The sequence below is a fragment of the Xyrauchen texanus genome, chromosome 8 (genome assembly GCF_025860055.1).
Source record: "Xyrauchen texanus isolate HMW12.3.18 chromosome 8, RBS_HiC_50CHRs, whole genome shotgun sequence".
Lineage (NCBI taxonomy): Eukaryota > Metazoa > Chordata > Actinopteri > Cypriniformes > Catostomidae > Xyrauchen > Xyrauchen texanus.
This window is the reverse complement of record NC_068283.1, coordinates 19,649,657-19,665,767: the sequence shown is the minus strand read 5'-3', so window position 1 is coordinate 19,665,767 and position 16,111 is coordinate 19,649,657. Positions and strand designations below refer to the sequence as shown.

Sequence of the window (16,111 nt, the reverse complement as noted above, 5' to 3'; positions counted from 1 at the left end):
GCCCAGCACTCAATGGTGCATGGAAAGCCGCAATGGCAGCCACATACACCTTAAGTGTGGAAGGGGAGAGACCCGCAGAGAAACGATCTTGAAGAAACTCCAGAACTGAAGCCACCGGGCAGATAACTGGATCTACTTCATGTTCTCTACACCAAGTGGAGAACACATTCCACTTGAGGCCATATAATCTCCTAGTAGACGGAGCCCTAGAGTTAAGTATGGTTTCAACCACCCCCGCTGATAGACCAGCATTTAGGTACTGAACCCCCTCAGGGGCCAGACCCACAGTTTCCACAGCTCTGGACGAGGGTGGAAAACTGTGCCCCCTGCCTGAGACAACAGATCCCTCCTCAGAGGAATCTGCCATGGCGGAGCTATCAGGAGTGAGATTATGTCTGAGAACCATACTCGGGCCAGCCACATCGGGGCAACCAGAAGTAGACTGATGCCCTCTTGGCGGACCCTTTCCAGGACTCCCGGGAGCAGAGCGATCGGGAGAAATGCGTACAGGCGAAGCCTCGGCCAGGCCTGTACCATGGCATCCAACCCCAGTGGGGCTGGATGTGAGAGGGAGAACCAAAATGGACAGTGAGACGTCTCTCGAGACGCGAATAGATCCACTTTCGATGGTCCAAATTTGTCCCATATCAACTTCACCACCTCTGGATGAAGTCTCCATTCCCCGGGCCTCAGCCCCTGCCTCGACAGGATGTCTGCTCCCTGATTCTGAACCCCCGGAACATACATGCTCTGATAGACAGTATTTTCCCTTGGGACCAAAGAAATTATCTGATGTGCCAGTCTGCACAGAGGGCGCGATCTGAGTCCCCCTTGTCGGTTCAGATAAGCTACCACTGATGTATTGTCCGAACGTACTAGGACATAGTAACCTTAGATGTCTGGAAGGAAGCTCCTCAGAGCCCTGAACACAGCCAACATCTCTAGACTGTTTATGTGCCAAGAATGATGATGGTCCTGCCACAGACCCCTGGCAAAGCGGCCGTCCATGACCGCGCCCCAGCCAGTGAGGGAGGCGTCTGTCGAAACGGTTTCCCAGCGACATGACGCTCCCAACACTGGCCCTTGGGACAGGAACCAAGGTTTCTTCCATATTAGCAGAGAACGAAGGCATCTGCGCGTTACTCTGATTTTACTAAATGGATTCCCTTCGGGAAAAACCCCTTGGCTTTCAGCCACCACTGGAGGGGCCTCATGTGTAGAAGGCCCAAAGGTATAAAGTTGGATGCCGCTGCCATGAGGCCCAGCAGTCTTAGAAACTGCTTTACAGTGATGGCCTGGCCTAGCTTTAACCCGGACACCATCGCCAGAACGGACTCGATACGTGCAGGAGACATGCGTGCCTGCATCGTAACCGAGTTCCACACAACACCCAGAAACGTTGTGCACTGGGATGGTTGTAACACACTCTTTTTTGTGTGGAGTCTCAACCCCAAACTTTGAATGTGGCCAAGGACGACATCTCCACGCCGACCCGCCATTTCTCGAGACTGGATCAGAATGAGCCAATCGTCGATATAATTCAGTATGCGGATGCCCTGAAGTCTCAGAGGAGCAGGAGCTGCATCCATACATTTGGTGAATGTGCGGGGAGAGAGTGCTAGGCCGAACGGAAGAACCCGATATTGGTAAGCTTCGCCTCAGGAACCTCCTGTGACATGGAAGGATGGATACATGAAAATAGGCGTCTTTTAGATCTATCGTGACAAACCAGTCCTCGGATCTGATCTGGCTCACGATGGCAGGAATGGTAAGCATTTTGAACCTGAACCTCCTCAAAGGCCGGTTCAAAACTCTGAGATCTAAAATCGGCCTCAACCCCCCATCCTTTTTTGGAACTATAAAGTACCGGCTGTAAAATCCGGACTCCCTGTCTGCATGAGGAACACGTTCTATGGCCTCCTTTAGCAGCAGAGATTGCACTTCTTGTTCCATCACCTGAGTCTGCTCCGGAACCACTGTAGTCTGCATCACCCCAGAGAATTTGGGGGGGGCGATGCCCGAACTGCAGTCTGTACCCTGATTTTATTATATGCAGGACCCATGCAGATATGTTGGGAAGATGATTCCATGCCTCTACAAAATCTACTAAGGGAACCAGCCTCTCGAGGCTGGTCTCGGGTGTTTTTCGAGCACTGTTCTCGACTTTCTGAAGCGAGAGACCGGCAGGATTTAGTCGATACGGTTCTTGTGACCACAATGGATCCTTTTTATTTTTTTTGACACGAACGGCACGGTGTGCGTTCGCTGGAAATTGATGTGGCCCGAAGCGTCAGAGATGGCGGAAAACCGACACCGATTCCCTGAGGACGCCGCTGCGAGAACAACCTCGGTTGCTCTGCAGCGGGGGGGAACTCTGTGGTGCGAGGAGCTGACTGATGGCTGGGGCTGATCTGCTTGCCCTACTCGATTTAGACTTACCTTACGGGGGAAGCATCAAGCAGAAAAGATCTAACCTTTTCCTTTATCCCCGATAAATTCAGCCACAGATGCCTCTCTGTGGCCACCATAGCTGCCATAGAGCGGCCAATAGCCATTGATTGCAGGCAAGAACCAGCCCGACCTGCCGCCATGTAAGCCCTACTTATTAAAGCAGATGTATCCCTGCAGGGCTTACTAGGCAGCGCCGGGGTTTTAGCCCATATCCCGTGCCCCCAAAACATCGTCTGTAATCACCACACTGGGGCTGGAGACACGGGACGAATGCGGTTTACCCCACGATCTCGAGATATATATTTCTATTTTTTTTTTTTTTTTGGAGATCGGGGAAAAACGGCAAACCACGGCGCTGAGGTTGTGATCTGTGCCGCAGGAAACGCTCGTCTAATTTGTCTTTCAACTTGCGTTTCCTGCTCATTTTGTGGCCAGCTGATATCAAGTCTGGCCACGGGCACGGCACGCGTCACAACCTCAATCAGCTCCTCATAAGCTTGGCCAAAAACTGGCGTGCTTGACTCACGGTCGTCCGCATCAATGCTGAGCATATCCACTTCCTCGGAAGCAGAGAGCTCAAGCATTGGGACCTGATCGTGGGCAGAAGAAGCCGCGACGCGGGCTTCTGCACCACTCACAGTAGGCTCGGGATCCTCAAACGAAGAATGAGAAAGTGCCGCAGCAGTCTCATTCTCATCTGCAAGATCCGCTGCGAACCCCACGATCTCAACCGCCGCTGCCTCAACAGACGCGGGACCAGATCCGTGGGGAACGCGAGCCTGACCGTGATCATCAAAGCACGCCAACCGGGAGCGCAGCACTCTCATGGGTAGTGCTTCACAACTTTCACAGGCAGATCCCTCGAGAGCTGCCTGTGCGTGCTGCGCTCCCAAACAATTCACACATAAAGCGTGCGTGTCCCTACCCGTAATGAAACGAGGGCAGGGGTGCACGCACTTCATGAACTGTTGGGTGGCCATAATATTTTTAAATCAGACAAACAACACACATAGAGCGCTTGCTGAAGAGCGAAAGCTAATGTGTTTGTGTGCCGGCGTCACTTTTATGCATCCGGTTATGCCGTCACATGTTACGTCATGACGCAACACCAATCAAGATTGGAATAGTTTCATTCATAATTCAGAGGCGCACGCTAAGGAGCGTTCCCCAAAGAGTCGTTTTCAACGACGCAGTGCGAGTTCCCTCGGAAGGGAACGTGATGCCTTCAGTGTGTAAATTGAAGCTTGGTGATTACTGGACTTTCCAGAAAGACAATAACACCAAAGATACATCCAAGTTGTCCAAAATCTGGTTCAGGGATAGGTCATGGAATGTCCCTAAATGGCCCTTTCAGTCCATCATTAAAATCCCTTTGCAAACCATTGTTGGGATTTCAAGGAAACAGTGGCAGCACAGAAACCAAAGAATGTCATTGAGCTGGAATCTTTTGCTCATGAGAAATGTGTAAAGATTCCAACAGGGAGGTGTCCGAAGCCTGAGAACACTTACAGAATCATTTATTTGCTGTTATTAAGGGTAAAGGAAGCTCCAAAAATTATTGATTTTGTGGGGTTGAACATTTTTGACATGACAATTGTGGAGAGAATTCGTTATATTTCATTTTAAAATGTGGGTTTTTAAAACAGTTCTGTTTTCCACTGTTCTCAAAATCACTCAAATGTGATTTAAAACTTACTTTGACTGTTTACTGAGGTTTCAGTTGATGTGTTTTAATTCACATCACCAGAATGTATGGCTAGTCAGGGGCGTTGAATAATTTTGATTGCAACTGTGTATATATATATATATATATATATATATATACACTGGTGGCCAAAAGTTTGGAATAATGTACAGATTTAGCTGTTTTGGAAGGAAATTGGTACTTTAATTCACAAAAGTGGTATTCACAAAATATAGTCAGGCATTACTGATGTAAAAAACAGCACCATCGCTATTTGAAAAAAGTCATTTTTGAAATCTAGAAGGGCCCCATAAACAGCAGCCATCACTCCAACACCTTATCCTTGAGTTATCGTGCTAAATTGATAATTTGTTACAAGAAAATGACTTGCCATTATATCAAAACAGTTGAAAGCTATTTGGTTCATCAAATGAAGCTAAACATTGTCTTTGTGTTTGTTTTTGAGTTGCCACAGTATACAATAGGCTGGCATGTCATAAGGTCAATATTAGGTCAAAAATGGCAAAAACTTTTTTGGCTTGAAATAGCCCAAAACTGAAGATTTCATACAAAGGTGTAGTACAGTCTTCAAAGACAAAGGACAACTGACTCTAACAAGGACAGAAAGAGATATGAAAGGCCAGATGTACAACTAAACAAGAGGATAAGTACATCAGAGTCTCTAGTTTGAGAAATAGATGCCTCACATGTCCTCAGCTGACAGCTTCATTAAATTATACCCGCTCAACACCAGTTTCATTTACAACAGTAAAGAGATGAATCAGGGGTGCAGGCCTTGTGGGAAGAATTGCAAAGAAAAAGCCACTTTTTATTTTTTTCTTTTGAAACAGAAAAGGTGAGAGTGGGCAAAGAAACACAGACATTGGACAACTAATTGTAAAAGAGGTTTATGGATCTGAAACCCATTGCGTTTATGTGGGATCAGCTAGACTGTAAGGTGCGTGAGAAGTGCCCGACAAGACAGCCACATCTACGGCAAGTTCTACAGGAAGTGTGGGGTGAAATGTCACCAGAGTATCTGGACAAACTGACAACTAGAATGACAAGAACCTACAAAGCTGTCATTGCTGCACGTGGAGGTATTTTTGATGAGAACTCTTTGAAGTAATTTAATTCAAATTGTAATAGTAATTTTTCATGTTATTAATGTCCTGACTATACATTGTGATCAGTTGAATGCCACTTTGGTGAATAAAAGTACCAATTTATTTCCATAAGAGCAAAATCTTTACATCATTTTTCACCTGTTGTCGTAAACGTGCATGATGGCAAATGGGGCCATTGGAGACAGTTAATGTTTGCTTTGGGGTGGTTATATATAAGATTTTTTTATCATTTTGTTATTTTAATTGCTTTTTTTTTTTTCATATTGTTTAAATTGCCATTGAATTTAGAAATGTCTTTTGTTTAAGTTTTTCAGAAGTAAACATTTTCATGAACAAATTTAAAAAACACGTTTACTCAATTCCATACTGCAAAATGTTACCTGTTAATTGTTGCATATTTGTTTGTTTTTGTAGTATATGGGCATAATAAACATTTTATTTTATTGAAAAACTTTTTTTGAAAATAGTAAATTATTAGTTTCCATAAAGTTACCATGATTTTACTATAGTATTGTAACCTGTTGTAATGTTTGTTACCAAATAGTAGGGTATTCTTCCTTTGGATTTGGCAGTGTATACATATATATATATATATATATATATATATATATATATATATATATAATTTTTTTCTTTTTTCTTTATTCTTTAACATTGCAAATACCGAACCATACCTAACCATGATACAAGCTGAACTGTGAGAAATGTTAACTGTTACACCCCTAATGGGTACAGACTTTCTGTTGAAACACTCCAGTTACTAATGATGCAATATGACCTTCGTTCACGCTCTCTATTTATGTATCCAACTCTTTCTCACCTCGTTGTCAGTCTTGCTGTTCTCTCCGATGACTCTGATCCACTCCAGCATGTCCTCTCTGTCCTCAGCCTGCAGAAGGTATTCACAGAAGTCCTGTGTGGTCAACCTCAGCGCGTTCTTGCGCTTCGTTTCGCTGTACGCTATGTCCACAAGGCAACCCCGGATACTGATTGGCTGCTCGTCCTCAGCCCCACCTCCCAGCACTGCCGCTCGCTTGTCTTTGTAAAGGAAGAGTGAATGGGACTGAAGCACTGAGAAGACTCTTCTCCAAGGCCAAATGGCACTACCCACTTTCTTCAAGATAAAGAGAGAGAGAAAAAATGTCTTCAAATAGACAAATTTAAATAAAATTAATTAGAGATAATAAACAAAAGATTAACTAATTAATTGTTATTTAGTTTGCGATTTTATTCATAGCAACTTACAGTTCAATTATAACAGGTACAATAACTCCTTGAAGGCGCACTAAAGTTTTTTTACCAACAGAAATGTATAGTATTTTTTGAAAAATGTTTTTAATATGATGACTTGAGTCAGTTTTATTTTACATGAGGGTGGCCCCCCTAGAAGGTGCCATTGAATTGAGATCACTTGACCAGTGAAAATATCACATGCTACATTTCACTGCTAAGATGGCACAAAAGTGGCATGCAAATCACAAAAAGGTGACACTGATTTGTTTAATCCTGGGAAACAATGAAACACAAAATATAATATGTGCATATTATATTACATTATTATGTCTGCACTGGCGGAGGAACCGAACGTATGATTTGGTTCCATTTTATTTATTTATTTATTTTTGTGGGGGTAGTTCAGAATAATAAAGATATTCTGAGTATAGTTGTATTGTAAACGTTTTCTAAAATGGCATTGGTAACACAGACACTTTTGCATGATGCTGCATCCTGCCAATAAGTATCAGTATAAAGTTCAAGCCCACTCTTGTATTGCAACATTGCTAACAACTACAAAGAAACAACAAGAGTCAGTCCTCTTCTGGATTTTAAGCTAACCCTCACCCCTCTCTTTCTCTTACCTTGCCCTTCTCCGTGTGGATCTGTTTAAAGTGGAGCCAGCCTTCTCTTTTCACGTCACAATAGCTGATGCTACCCAGCTCAGAGGTAGAGTGTCGTTTAGTGCGGGCCTCCTCAGCTGCACCCAGACTGTCCAGAGACTACAAGCATGACACAGGGAAGAGTTACACAACTCAAAAATACACTTCTAACACAAATAGAATTGAAAGGATCAATACACAATGACCAAGAATAATGAAAGAGAAAATATAAAAGCTATACTATTCTGATTACATTCCTTTTTTAACCATAAAAAAGAGGAAATTTGGTTCATGCAGAGTGTATGAGCCAGTCTCTACTATAATTCAGGAAATTAAACTCACCCCTTCAGTAAAGAAACTCTTGACTCTTTTTGGAAGCCTCCTGTTGAAAGACCACAATGAGAATTTGTTCAAACACAGAATCAACCCACATCTGAAATCAAAATATCACCAAATACTATCTATAAAATATATTTGACTCAAAACTCACAAGACTCGCCCCTCTTCTCTATATGCATTAAGACCCTCATCGCATGACTTGGAGCGTTCAGTGGTGATGGCCAACAGATAAGAGGAACGACGATTAGACTTGGCATCATCTGCTCATGAAGAGAGAGTGAGAGAGTCGATTCATCCATTAGTCTGGCAATATACCATTGTGCAAGAGAAAAAAGACGGCTGATGGAGGACAGTTAGTATTGAGCTGAGTAGGATACAGGAAAATGGAAGTCTAAAATAAGGTGAGGGAAAGAAAGTGAATTTTTCACAGAAGGGACATCACATTTTTAAGATAGAACTTTGAGGTCTTCAGTGAAGTCCAAAGGTGCTGCAAGGCAGTACATTACCGAACAAGCAAGTGGACATATGCAGTGTGCGCATGCAGTACACAGATACTTTTCCATCTGGGAAGTTTTTATGTAGTTTTGCAGTATGAGTATGCATGCAGTAGGGGAAGCTCTACATCATTGACATGCAGATTCTGAATGTTTGTGTCTCGAAGAGGAACAATTATTAAACAGTTCCTCAAATTGTATGAAATTTTTGTCGGTACAGTTCCAGGCAGTCATATTTGTATCTTATTGCACATGATTGTGTGAATATTTTGAAGGATAGTAATGTGATTGGCCATTTAGTATTAACAGAACAGTTTTCTCTTTCTCCGGTCACTCACTGCAGTCGTGGGAGAAAAGGTGTTTGAAGGGAAAGGTGAAGGTTGGAGAGGTGGGGCTTGTGGCCACTGCAGGGGCAGACTTAAGACCACCACTGGACACGATGGAGGAGGCGGGGACATGACACGCCTGCAAATCTGCACTTGGACTGGTCGGTTCATCTGTGGGAGGAGTGGAATGGAGGAAAGGAGAAGAAAAGAGGGGAGAAAGGGGAAGGAAGCAAGTAAGGAAGGAAGGAAGGAAGGAAGACAAATTTAAGAGATAGAAAGTTATATTTGGTAATAGAATTAAGAGAGAAATGGAATATAAAAATAATATAAGGGAAGAAAAGTAAGGAGGGAAAGATTAGAGGAAAAGCAATATGGTGTTGCACAGTTATTGAGATAATAATAATACTTTAAAAACACAAGAGTTGCCTCTTTCTCTGTTCTCTGACACAAATACTTGTAAATACAAGACAAAAATAAATAAACTGAATTTGCACACGAGACTCTTCACAATCATCAAATGCACAAACTCATAACACAACATAGTAAGATGTAGAGTTGTATCTATTAACACACACATACAGAACCAAGAGAGGATGCAAGAAGCAAAAAGCATATCAGCATCCAGTTAGTATGATCATTGGCTAATAAAAACATTTATATGGTACATATGACAGTGCAAGACAGTGACATATAAAGAAAACAAAGACTGAATAATCAAAATGCATTCTCTCTTATACCTGAATCGTGGCCCTCCATGTAAAATGTGCTCAATGTGGAAATGAGATGTACATGTCCTTTTTGTATTTAGGCATGGTTTCAGTTCTTGAAAAAGTGTGTGCTTCAAAGCTCAATGTTATATGTGTGTATTGGGTGGGAAGTGGCCAGTAACTGCAGGTATGCTCTGATAACAACTATTGTAGAAACACATCTTCATGTTAATAAACCAGTTTCAATTAATACTTTAAAAGATCCTTTAGGTACCTTCCAATTTTTTTATTTCCAAAACCACTCACACACACACACACACACACACACACACACACACACACACACACACACACACGCACACACACATGCACGCACGCACACACATGGCATGAGTTGAGTGGCACTGCCCTTTAAATTAATTATTCGTTTTCAATGCTCTGATCTACATGTGCTTTCACTACCTCTTTGGCCAGAGCAGTTAAAGTTTTGGTTATATGTTAGGTCTTTCCTGACCTGCAGAGGTATGATTATAAATGTATAAACATAAGATGGCTGCACATGGACATCTCAATGATTTCAGGAGATGTCAACCAACATACAGTCTGCAGCGATACCATTCCATACCACTAGGTGTCATGAGCACAATACCATCACTTTAAATGTAAACAAGATGGTTTTCAAAGTCTAGTTCCCCTGTTGAAACTCTCTAATGTCTATTTGTCTGTGAGTTCTTTTATCTCTGATACGTCTTGTCATATTTAACAGTGTGATTAACCATCTTTGTAAGTCATAGCCACCACTTAAGCTTCAACTCCCTTCAGCATGGGATGTTCATTTTCAGTTCTCATCACACTCATTCATCATGGTGTACTCTGGCTGGACAACCAGATCTTGTCCTAAACTAACGCCATTAGTTAAGCCTGTGTCAGCTAGTAGTGACACTGAAACAAACACTTTTTGGGCAAATCATCCTATAATTGAAGCTCCTAAATGTAATTTCGGATGGAGCGAGTCCATCTAATCTTTCAATTAACAGCCAGAGTATATAAGCAGCTGTTTAACTCTCTTCTGTCTCAGCTGTTTCCAGCATCCCTCCACCTCCCCAACTCCAACTTTACCCTAGGCATCTTGCCCCCCTAAATAATCTCCTATTAATAGTCCTGAGGGGAAATTTCAGAGCTCGAGTTGAAGCTGCTTCATCGAGCCCCTCCTCTGTGGACAGCAAGCCAAATAAGTTTAACCTTAATAGCTTAAAGATTATATGGGCAAACGATCTCGTGAAATGGCTTAATTATCGCACATTAAACTGGGATAGGAGAACGTATACTGTATCTCTCTCAACTTTCTTCAAAGACAAATAACTTTCCAATACTAAGTCATAGAGATGGCCAGGGAGTCAGAGCGGAGGAATACACTGTAAAAAAGATTTGTTGAGCACACTTAAAATTCAACTCTCAATGACTGTTTTAATAATTGTTCACAGTGATATTGCTATGTTTAGTCAATGTGAATATGTTTGTTCAATAAATGCAAAAATGCTTGTTGAGAACTACTAATTTCTAGTACAGCCAACTAACAATTCACAATATGAGAATACTTTCATTTTGTCACAATTGTAATTACTTTAAATAACAGTGACAATTTACAAAACTCATTAAGTTAAAAGATGAGCTCCTAACATCACCACACAAATAAAACAAAAACAGCATAAATAAAGTCAGCAAACAGAAAAAAACAAGCCTATAACACAAACCACATAATTTATTTGTGTTGCAATGCATGCTGGGAATTCACACATCAGCAACACTGTTCAATAACGAAATTGTTTGTTCAGACAACTCTGTCTAAGGGAATATTCATGGTCTAACATGTATTTTTATAAAGTAATTTAAATAGAGTTTCTGTGACTCAAAAACCCCCATAAGCATGACAAAATGCAACTTCATTTTTGTACAGTGTAGGCATTCTCAATCATCGCTCTCTGTCTGGAAGGTAGAAGGGGTGGAAACATTCCCAATCTAGGATGTGGAATCTGGACTGTGCCTGTTTTCCAGCCACTGGCAGAAATAGCTGCTCTGTGGGTTTAACAAAGGCCCTCATTACAGCAGCCTGAGTATGAACTAACACACACACACACACACACACACACACACACACACACACACACACACACACACACACACACACAGTAGTGTTTCCATATTTTATGGGGACTTTCCATAGACATAATGGTTTTTATACTGTACAAACTTTATATTCTATCCCCTAAACCTAACCCTACCCCTAAACCTAACCCTCACAGAAAACATTCTGCATTTTTACATTTTCAAAAAACATAATTTAGTATGATTTATAAGCTGTTTTCCGATGCCAAATTTTCATAATTTCTAAAGTTTTGGACACCTGAATAAATTGATTGGCATCTGCTTTTTTGAAAAAAAAAACCCAGATCACTGCAGTTTGATCTATCTCAGCTAAGTAGGTCCTTAAAATGCAAGTTAATGGCAATTTCTCTTTTGTAGCTCAAAAAAATCACAGAAGGTTAGCATAAATGTATTTGATATGACTCCATCGATTAAATGAATGTCTTCTAAATTGCTTTTTTAAGTCACGGTCGCTTTTGGTGTGAAAAAAGATGATTATTAAAGTACTTTGTAATTATAATCCAATGCTTCACGAGAGGGTGGAGTCCAACCAGTCTCTCGTGTGACGTATTTGCATTGCCATGAATAAGGTTGTAATCTCACATTCTCCACTCGGTTGAGACATCTAGGATAGCACACAAATGCACCATTGTGAGTAATGAAAAAGATCAATACAGATCTAAACCAAAACCAAACAAGCTACTGTACAGCATTCCTCCTTCTCACTTGTAAACAGCACTGCTCTTCTGGCTGTGATGCACAAGCCTCAGTTCTCACATGTTTCAAATGCCAATGCAAGTACAGCTTCTGACCAGAAGCATGATTTCAAGATTAAAAAAGTACTTAAATATTTATATTTTTCGCACCAAAAGTGATCATGTCAGTTCAGAAGACTTGATTTTTTGGAACTACTGAGCAAAGATATTTTTCTATTTTTCATCAAATGTGTTCTGGTGAAGAAGAAAGTCATACACACCCAGGATATCATGAGGGTAAGTAAATAATGAGAGAATTTCAATTTTTGCGAGCACTATCCCTTTAAATCTACAAATGTAAAACCTTTTTAATCAGGCCGAATTGAGACTTGGTGCGAATAGACATTTACTTTGATGCTGTTGATTGATATACTTACATGCAATGCATCCCACTGATTCACAATATATACAGTATTTATCGCCTCTCTTCTATCTTTGCTAGTTGTAATCATTTTATTTGCATGTAATCTCTACATACTAAAAATATGCAATAACACAAACATACAACTCTGTTCACCTTGAATCAATAAGAGAAAGTTTAATACAAACACATCCACTAAGAGAGAGAGACACTCTGTTGTGTTTTTATCATTATGTTTTAACATTGCCCAGCTTGTGTTTGTGTATAATGTGGATTGTGAGCTTTTGTTAGTTTCAGTATATTTTATTTTAAATCTTTTATGCCTTTCTGTATCCATCAACCTCTATTCCAGGGCCGTTCATCACAAACACACCCCTTTCCCATTATCATTCAGATTAGTTGACCAATATGTGTTTTTCAGTGGTTGCATTTTAAATTATTATATTTGGCCCCCCAAATCCTGAATATATAGTTACAATCCTGCTCTTATTCACATAATGCATGGAGATAAATTAAAAACATATGCAAACTGAAGGGTCTAACTCTGTGTTGTGCTGTGCAGCTGTGGATAAGCAGGAACATGCATCTGTCACTATGCTGTACATGAGTGCTGAATGCTATAGGTGGGGCAGTTTTATGCAAAGCATGGCGGTTTAAGGTTTAACCCTCCTCAGGAATGAAGACTGCACTAACAGCAGTTTATACGATCATAACAAATTAAATAAAAAATGTCTGACAGTGAGAGCAATCTAAAAAGAAATAGCTATGAAATTATATTTTAGTTTTTCATAAAATTTTGCAAATATAAACTCCTAATAACAATATTAAAGGAAACCAACTGACCAACTGAAAATTTTAAGGACAGCACTCTAGTTGGATCCAGCTGTGCAATAAACACATAATTAGAGGAAACAGAGATTCATAGCCAACCGTATAGAACCTGGTTCTATCACAAGGAACATGAAGAACTTTGGCGTATGTGTATGTCACAGTTTGTTTTTAGACGTATTCTTGCATTCTGGATTAGTAATAAAGGGCAAGCAGAGACAGGATCACTACGAGCTGGAGGCCAGAGCAAACACGCAAATGCATGCACACTTTCACTGGTACAGTTGTTGACACATAGCATGTCTATTATCCTTTTTATTTATCAGCAACTAGATTTGGGGTAAAATTTTGCATGAAAGTAAAAGTAAAGTTGCATATTTTAGGTCATGTAACTTTTCACCAATTTTTTTTTCAACCTATTTTTTTTCAGGGTGACAAATTAATTCTAAAATCACAAAAATCCAGTATAGTCTCTCTCATTTAATATGAGGCCATAAAACAGAATGTATAATAATAATAACAGAATTAGCAAATGCTGTTCAAATAGTTTTAGGTGGAGTATACCATGTCACACAGTAGGACTTTCCAAACATTTACAGTTAAATTCAGAAGTTTACATACATCTTGGCAAAATACATTTAAACTCCTGACATTTAATTGTAAAAAACATTCCCTGTATTAGGACAGTTAGGATCACTACTTTATTAAGAATGTTAAATGTCAGAATAATAGTAGAGAGAATCATTTATTTAAGTTTTTATTTCTTTCATTACATTCCCCATGGGTCAGATTTACATACACTTTGTTAGTATTTGGTAGCATTGCCTTTAAATTGTTTAACTTGGGTCAAACATTTTGGGTAGCCTTCCACAAGCTTCTCACAATAAGTTGCTAGAATTTTGACCCATTCCTCCTGACAGAACTGATGTAACTGAGTCAGGTTTGTAGGCCTCCTTGCTCGCACATGTTTTTTCAGTTCTGCCCACAAATTGGACTGAGATCAGGGCTTTGTGATGGCCACTCCAATACCTTGACTTTGTTGTCCTTAAGCCATTTTGCCACAACTTCTTGGGGTCATTGTCCTTTTGGAAGACACATTTGCAACCAAGCTTTAACTTCCTGTCTGATATCTTGAGATGTTGCTTCAATATATCCACATAACTTTCCTTCCACATGATGTCATCTATTTTGTGAAGTGCACCAGTCCCTCCTGCAGCAAAGTACCACCACAATGTGATGCTGCCACCCCCATGCTTCACGGTTGGGATGGTGTTCTTCGACTTGCAAGCCTCACCCTTTTTCTCCAAACATAACGATGGTCGTTATAGCCAAAAAGTAAGATCTTTGTCCCAATGTGCACTTGCAAACTGTAGTCTGGCTTTTCTGGTGGTTTTGGAGCACTGGCTTGTTGCTTGCTGAGCAGCCTTTCATGTTATGTCGATATAGGACTCATTTTACTGTGGATATACATAGATACTTGTCTACCCGTTTCCTCAAGCATCTTCACAAGGTCCTTTGCTGTTGTTCTGGGATTGATTTGCACTTTTCGCATCAAACTACGTTTATTTCTAGGAGACAGAATGTGTCTCCTTCCTGAGTGGTATGAAGGCCGCATGGTCCCATGGTGTTTATACTTGCATACTATTGTTTGTATAGATGAATGTCATACACTTAGGCCACAATGTTTTTTCTGAGGTCTTTAATTTTCCAATGATGTCAAGTAAAGAGGCACAGAGTTTGAAGGTAGGCCTTAAAATCCATCGACAGGTACACCTCCAATTCAGTACACCTCGTATCAGAAGCTAATTGGCTAATTTTCTAAATCTTGACATCATTTTCTTGAATTTTCCAAGCTGCTTAAAGGCACAGTTAACTTAGTGTATGTAAACTTCTGACCCACTGGAATTGTGATATAGTCAATCAAAAGTAAAAGACTGTAAACAATTGTTGGAAAAATTACTTGTGCCGTGCAGACACGCCAAAACTATAGTTTGCTAATATTAAATCTGTGGAGTGGTTAGTTTTAATGACTTCAGCCTAAGTGTATGTATACTTCTGACTTCAAATGTGCATCTTATAAACAGTGACTCACCATAGACTTCTGTTCTTTTAAAATTACATTAATCATAATTATTACAGACTTAACCTAATCTAAACCGAACCTAACCTTAAAAGAAAATTTATTGAATTAAAAATATACCGTATATACGTACAGTATATTTATAAGCCACTTTTCCCTAAGAGCACATCCATTTGAAGAGATTTTGTCAGATTTAGCTAACTTCTGAGGAAATTTTTCAGCAATGTTGTCCCCCAAAGTAAGGCTAGGTTACAAACACACACACAAACACACATACAAACAAATCTCAATCATCCAGTGTCTCTATATAAATTCATCAATACAAATCACATTAACCCTCTGGGGTCGACGGACGCGCTGGCGAGTCCTGCTGGATTTTTTTCGTCATTACAGCGGAAACACCTTAAAATACTCCATCATTTTGGGGCACACAGATAAATGTAAGGCGTAGACTATAAAGGGTCTACTTTTTTCACAAGAAGGACAAAACCTTGTGATTTGTAAAATAAAGAAAATAAAAAGGGTGAGCTATCAGACGTCTCTGTCTCCATGAGCATATTTCTGAAACATGTAAAAAAAATTTACTAAAACTCTGCAAAATCTTATCACACAAACATGAAACATATGTCTAAAGAAAGCTTAATATATCTACTTTTAAATAAAACAAAATATCCTTATGCAATGTAATCTGTATGAAGCGATGTACAATTTCTCCTGGCTCAGCTAATTATCCCTAATGTGATCACACCCACGGGCAGAGGGCCCTACTCATATGGTAATGTGCTGAAGCGATCAATGCAAATGGTAATCGTCCCCGACTGGGCCTCTAAAACATCAAATTCATTCACTTTTCTGCGCATTTGGAAGATGGCATGATACACAAGTGAGGAAACTCCTGGAGAGTGATGAAGAGTTAACATTTTACTCAGAAGAAGAG

The 16,111-nt window shown here is 40.3% G+C and overlaps 1 protein-coding gene across 3 annotated transcripts in view; it reads right to left on the bottom strand.

Annotated features, from left to right (window-relative positions):
- Positions 1–16,111, bottom strand: part of LOC127647532 (rho GTPase-activating protein 23-like) — a 102,374-nt gene that overhangs the window by 16,320 nt on the left and 69,943 nt on the right. For 2 of the 3 annotated variants that reach the window (XM_052131807.1, XM_052131805.1), the window contains exons 8-12: positions 8,311–8,469; positions 7,630–7,738; positions 7,482–7,521; positions 7,122–7,259; positions 6,083–6,376 (exon numbers count right to left, since the gene is read on the bottom strand). In XM_052131807.1, coding sequence (XP_051987767.1) covers positions 6,083–6,376; positions 7,122–7,259; positions 7,482–7,521; positions 7,630–7,738; positions 8,311–8,469 — 740 coding nt within the window. The remainder of the gene's footprint in view (positions 1–6,082; positions 6,377–7,121; positions 7,260–7,481; positions 7,522–7,629; positions 7,739–8,310; positions 8,470–16,111) is intronic. The other variant, XM_052131806.1, reaches the window with a different exon arrangement.